Here is a 6,836-nt window from a genome sequence, read left to right on the forward strand (position 1 = left end):
TTATCGATCTCCAACTCACTCTCCTCACTCTCGGGCTCCTCACTGGACTCCTTCTCCCTCTGAGCTTTTTCCTGATCCCAGGAGGCTGTCTTATCAGCTCTTCCTTTTGCCAGAGCCCTTTTCACTCTCTGCAGTGTCTCCCTGTGCTTACATTTTTGCTCATTCTTTGTTTTGTGTTCAGAGTTCTTCTGGGTTCTCACCTGCACTTCCTTTACCACATTACTGGCATCTTCATCATAACCCAGTTTGCAAGCCAAGGCCAGGTCACAAGCTGCTTCTTCCAAGAGCCCCAGGAGCTGGAGTGCTTTTCCTCGCACCTTGTAGGGCTGTGCTAAGTTAGGGTTGAGCTCTATGGCTCTGTTACAGTCACTAATGGCAGCGTTTGGTTTCTGCAGATGCACAAAGACATTGGCTCTGTTAGTATACGAGTTGACAAGGTATGGATTCAGTTTGATGGCATCTGAGAACAAGTCAATTGCTTTCTGAAGTTCACCTTTAGACAGGACATCAAAGGCCTCCCTATTCTTTTCATTGGCCTGCTTCGTCATCTCATCTGTTAGCTGCAAGTTTTGGTCTACCATCTCTTGGTGATCATCTTGGTCTGGTTCAATCACCTCCTCTGCATCAGTTTCCAAATCATTCTCTTTGTTCCCAGCCTCTTTCAGGAGCTTATCTGACTCCCTGACCATCTCACCTGCACCTGTATGGCTTGAAGTGGGAGACATGGAATTTTCCATACTCGCTACTGATTCCCGAAGGAAGCGACGATCTTCAGAATTTATAAAGCCCTGATTCAATTTTGCCAAGTCCTGCATCTCACTGTGAACTGTCCTAAGATTCATGGTGACCATCCCAGGAGAGAGTATGGGACACAGTTTGGTCTCAATGGAGGCGGAAGGAAGGAAAAGCAGGAAAATGACTCACTCCAGACAAGGATTTGGTTAATAAGTTAACTTGAGGCCGCATGGCAAACATCTTTCTTCCTTCTTCTCCCATTGTCCTGAATCCTCTCACAAGGCTAAAAGTCATCCTCAGGGTCCTATTGACTTCATAAACTGCAATGGTTTTTGTGATGTCATAAATCGTGTCATCATCAGAATCCTGAGATGTGTTCTTAAAGTCATGTGCTGCCAATGTTTTAAGAAGGAGTTCCCACAAAAATTTACCTCCTCAGACTAGAATATATTTTGTCTACCAAGGGTGTGTATGCTGCAGACAGAAGTGGGTACAAGACTGGGAAATTTATTCATTTGTCTTCTCATTTGAACAAAAATTCTTTTTCACCACCATAGGCAGAATCTGACTAACAATCTTCTATTAAGCTGTGCTTTGCTGATATGTTTATATTCCATTAGTGAAAATATACTAACTATGTTGATACTATAGCACAATGTTCAACTTGAGTACTTTGAAGCGGGGAATGAGAATGAAAATCTCAGGGCGAATATGAGGGATATCCTCTGGGACATTTTCCAAACCTTTGGGAGAACTCGTTTATGCCAAAGTTATAAATTGTTCTTCAGAAGCATTTTGAAGCAAATATTTCAGGAGGGATGATTTAGCTGCATCCAGACAAGCCAAGAACTCCACCAGAGTCACAGAAAACACCTCAATTTCACTTCAAGGGGCTCCTAAAGTGTTTTCTGCATGTCACTGCGATGTAAGCATCTTTACATAACTTTTTTTCATCAATTCAGGGTTGATGGGTCAGCCTCTGTGGATCTCCATCGCCTGTGATGCTGGCAAGCCAGGTGCCAGCTTATGCCAAAGTCCCCATGCATCACTTGGATACTGACAAATACATAGCTAGAATTAGTCTGGCTCAGCTATATATTAGTATTGATGAATAGATATTAGAGTTATAAAATGTGCTTAGCGTTTAGACTTTATTGAATGTTTTTAAGTTGCTGCATTCATTAATCTCACTTATAGCACCCATATTGTAAGGTAATAGTGGAGCATTTGCATTGTGATTCTCTGTAATTGTGTAAATCACTAGACAGGAAGGAGACATGAATTAGTATGAAAAGCTAGCTTTCAACAGAAGGTGTTAGGTCCTGCCCAACAGAGAAGGCCCACAGACACCAGATGAACTATTGTGGAACATGTAAGGATAAAATACTTTGTTGATTGCTCTTCCCATCCCCCTGCTCCTCCAATGAAGAGAACATGTGAGTGAATTCCTCCCATCAGCTGAACTGGCCGCTCAAACAAGGGGTGGGGGGAATGGGATAAAAAACCCCTAACAAGAAGACTCTTGAGTGCAAGGTTTTCTAGGCATAAGCAAGAGATCTCACATGTTTAGCTTGGGTTAGCCCTAAGGGACATATAGGGCTTGCTTATTATAGAAGTTTCTATTACCTTTTGGAGCCTAAGACAGTAACTCATTTGTGTGTGTATGTTTACCTGCTTTAACCCTTGTCAATAACTCTCATATTTCTTTTTCCTAGTTAATAAATCTTTAGATAGTTTATTATGGGATTGGCTACAAGTGTTGCTTTGATGCCACTGACCTGGGGTAAGTGACTGGTTCTTTGGGACCGGGAGTAGCCTGAATATTGTTGTGATTTTTGGGGTAAGGGACCATCTGTCACAAAGGCAAGGTTGCCTAGGTGACAAGATACATCGGAGTACCCAAGGGGACTATCTGTGACTCCATGATTAGGCTGTTATAGTGCATGAGGAGTTTACACTTGGTATTTGGTTGATGAAATCTAAGTACAGAGTTCACAGCCAACTTGGGGTTTGTGCCCTGCTCTTAACAGTTTGCCCTGAGGTTGGTACTCACACTTTTGAGCCACTGCAGGACAGCTTCAGTAGGTTGGCCCTCCATGGTACAGTCCATTAGATATCAGACTTTCCTAGGTATTCACTTTGTGTCATTTCTAGAATTGGGTTCTGCTCTCGAAGTTCCAACAGTCTGGACTGGCATGATGGGGTGCTAGAGCAAGGACATTTCTCAGCTGTAAGATAGTTTCTCCAAGTCCCTCCATGTCCCATGGCCAGGCCAAGACGAAATCCTGCCACTTCTTCCTCCACAACATACAAAAATCTGTCCTTTCCTATCCATCTCAATGGCTTAAACTCTTGTCCATGCTCTCAGCATCCCACTTCTCAACTACCACCTCCTTCTCCTCCCCTCTGACCTTCTGGATATCCATCTCACCTCCTTGCCCCAAAGTCTTTGAATAATGAGGTTGTCAGAATCAGCCTCACCAATTATTTACCTTTGAACCCCACTCACTGCCCATTGCACTATCTGGGCGAGGGAATATCCTTTATTGGACCAGTTTGTGTTGATGAGAGAGAGAGAAGCTTTTGAGCTACACAAAGTTCTTCTTTCCCAGACCTGAAGACAAGTTCTGTGTAGCTCACAAGCTTCTCTCTCACACCAACTGAAGCTGGTCCAATGAAATATGTTACCTCATCCACCTTGCCTCTCTAATATCCTGGGACCGAAACGGCTACAACACCGCACACTGCACTACATACTTCTTGGTCTTGCATTTATAGCACTACATCCACACATCTCCAGTGTGTACCTCAGACCTTGTCTTTTTCCAGGTTTCTCCCAATCCTCCCTTCAGCCAATGATGACCTTTGAACATGGAGCTTCCACGCAAAACCTCCTCACCAAGCGACCACCCTCTCTTCACTTAAATTGTTATTACAATTCACTTCTGCCAGATCATCTACGCAGAGTCAATACACTTAAGACAAAAACCAACCAAAAAAGAAATGCTCAGTATAGCCTGGAAACAGGAATTAGCACAGGAACAATAGAAAAACGTACTATTCTAAACTATCAGAGCGGTAGACCCTTAATAAAATCAATTATCCTAAATATGCTAATATGCTATGATAAACATGCTAATTCTGCACAGCTCTGGTACTGAGAAAAAAGTGTCTAGTGATTTCACCCTCCTCAGCTTACCAATCCATTTTTTTAAACTCAAAAAGGGGAATGAATGGAAACAAGAGATGAAAAACTAAAACACTAATTAGAATGTGACTTTTACTGTAGTAAGTCTAATGGTGCCACCTAGTGGAAGAAGGTGATTACTTTAAATGTATCAAACATTTATTTTAGCTAGGTCGGGGTTCTCAAACTTCATTGCACTGCGACCCCCTTCCGACAACAAAAATTACTACATGACGCCAAGAGCGGGGACCGAAGCTTGAGCCCATCCAAGCCCCGCTGTCTCAGCCAGGGGGTGCAAAGCCAAAGCCCAAGGGCTTCAGCCCCAGGCAGGGGGCCTGTAATCAGAGCCCTGACACCCATGGCGGAAGCTCATGGTGGGCTTTGGCCCTGGGCCCCAGCAAGTCTAAGCCAGCCCTTGCGACCCCATTAAAATGGGGTCCCGACTCACTTTGGGGGTCCCGACCCACAGTTTGAGAACCACTGATCTAGGTGTACAATACAATCTCTAAATATATTTTTCTTAAAACGGTTGCATGAAAAATGCAGAAGGAAACACTTCTGAAAATAAAAATTCATTTCATGTTACCACTTAATATTTTAAAGTAATAATAAGTTAAACAGATCTTCAATGGGCACCCTTAAATTTTGATATTTCTTCTTTTTTTTCTTCTTCTTAACTCTCTCTCTCTCTCTCTACACAAGGCAGCAGGAATGGAGGGAGATATGCACATTTCTCTTAAGTACACTGCCTTGTTAATTAGATCAGCTTGCTGAGACCGCAGCTGCTGCAAGCTCCCTCCATCTTGAGCCCTGGTGTGCCCCCCCTGCTCTATGGAAGATGGGGTAAGTGGGGTGCAGGAGCAGGGGGGAGGGGGACACCCTGACATTAGCTCCCCTCTTCCTTCCCTCCCTCCCTCCCCCCCGCACAGCAAGCAGGAGTCTCGGGGAGCAGCTCCAAGGCAGAGGGCAGGAGCAGCACATGGCAGTGGAGGGAGGGACACAGCTGAACTGCAGGCAGCTGCTGCACAGGGAACTTAGGGGAGTGGGGAGGTGATAGGGGTCTGCCGGTCCATCCTGGTTCCAAGCCCCCACCAGCTAGCTGCAACAGGCTTCTCTTCCTGCAAGCAGTAGACAAAGCAAGCGGCTGCCAAACAACATTAGAAGGGAGCATTATACAACTTTAAACGAGCATGTTCCCTAATTGATCAGCAACGTCACAACGAAACAACGTTAACTGGGACGACTTTAAGTGAGGAGTTACTGTATATATAAAACAAAACAGGTGCGATTCTCCGCTATGCTACGGTTCCTTTGCACTGCTCTGGTCCTCCAAGCTTTACTGACTTTGCTAAGAGGCTATGCCAGCCTAACCAACTATGTGGGAATTTCCCATCTATCAATGGAAGCCCCAGATGGCTGAGAGCTGGCTAGCAGCATGACATCACCAGCGCTTTGATCTCCCAGAGTGCAGAGCATGGCTGGGGGAAAGCGGCTTGGCTGGTGTGCTGCCATGCCTTGGAAATGCCTGGCTGTGAGAATGGCCCCTCCCTTGTGGTCATAGGCAGCTGGGTATAAATTACAACAGCCCTAAGGCTGCTCCACCTTACATCACAGGCCAAATTGGTACTGGGTGGCCCCCAAAACCAGGGAGCGGCATAAAAATCTTGTAGTGAGTAGCATAGCCACCAACTCTGTGGGTGCTCTGGGGCTGGAGCACCCATGGAAAAAAATAGTGGATGCTTAGCACCCACCAGACACTTGCCCATCAGCTGTTCGTCAGTGGGTGGGAGGCGCTAGGGGGAGGGAAGAGGTGGAGTGAGGGTGGGGGAAGGGGCAGAGTGGTGGCAGAGTCTCAAGGAAGAGTGGGGGTGGAGCACCCACCTGGAAAAACGAAAGTCGGTGTCTGGTGAGCAGAATCTAATCTGTCTAGGGCATTAGTAACGCACACATTACTGTAGTGGCTGGGCAATCTTGAATGATCACAAGTGATCAGAACCTCTGTTTTGTATTTGATCCAGAAGTTAGCACTTCCAACAGTCTTATTCCTCCTTTAACACTGTGCTGGGAAACGGTTCAGTAAAGACCCAGACAGAAGAATGACATCTACTGAGTCACAAACACCTTCCTAGAGGTCTCCTATCCTTCCACTGACTTTGCCTGACCCCAGTTTAGTTTATAAGATCTGACAAGATCATAGCCTGAGTTATTTGGCTGCATATTTATTACAATAATATCAACCTGTGGATGACAGAGTTAAATGCATTGTAATCCATGCGATCACAGGTGTGATGAAAAATTCCAGAATTATTTGTCAGAATTGCCAGTCACAAAGCTTATCCAATCAGGTGCTGCTTTCCACTCAGATGATTAAGGAGCAGTGTAAATATTTGTTTACATCAGGATCCATGTATATATAAAATAAAAATCAGGCACATATTGAATTCTGGGGCTGTCATTTTATTTTGGACTTTGGAATTTTCAGGTGTTGATCACACACAACTGCAGATGAAATTAACAAAAGCGCTGAGTGCTCAGCAATTCTGAAAATCCTGGCAACTAAATAAATGATTCAAGCTTCACTATTTCAGTTTGATGAACTGTAACAAGGACCCCTTGATGGAATTAGAGCAGCACAATTCACAGCTGCCTGTTATTTATGCTCTATAATGTGTCACCAACACCTGTTATTGCAGTAAAATGTGTCTGCTAGTATTGCAATGAGATTGTAAGCTCAGATGTAAATAAAATTTTGTTTTTCTCTTGACAATGGCATAAAAGGTTAGAAACCAGAAGTAATCAGGAGTATTTTAAAATCAAATGTGATATAAATCTATTGTGTTGTTATAGAATTTGATATCTATAAAAACAACAGAACTTTCATTTTTCAGATGCATGTTTGAATGTGTGCTTGTAT

At 44.2% G+C, this 6,836-nt stretch overlaps 1 protein-coding gene across 1 annotated transcript in view; it reads right to left on the reverse strand.

The window, feature by feature from the left end:
- LOC113407028 (golgin subfamily A member 6-like protein 22) overlaps positions 1-842 on the reverse strand; it is a 3,288-nt gene extending 2,446 nt beyond the window's left edge. The window contains exons 1-2 of the mRNA XM_026654107.1: positions 560-842; positions 1-388 (exon numbers count right to left, since the gene is read on the reverse strand). The exon at positions 1-388 is cut by the window's left edge and continues 2,446 nt beyond it. Of these exons, the coding sequence (XP_026509892.1) occupies positions 1-388; positions 560-842 (671 nt within the window). The remainder of the gene's footprint in view (positions 389-559) is intronic.
- Between the last annotated feature and the right edge of the window lie 5,994 nt (positions 843-6,836).

The sequence above is a fragment of the Terrapene carolina genome, unplaced genomic scaffold (assembly GCF_002925995.2).
Source record: "Terrapene carolina triunguis isolate 2854851 unplaced genomic scaffold, T_m_triunguis-2.0 Scaffold180, whole genome shotgun sequence".
Taxonomy (NCBI): Eukaryota; Metazoa; Chordata; order Testudines; family Emydidae; genus Terrapene; species Terrapene triunguis.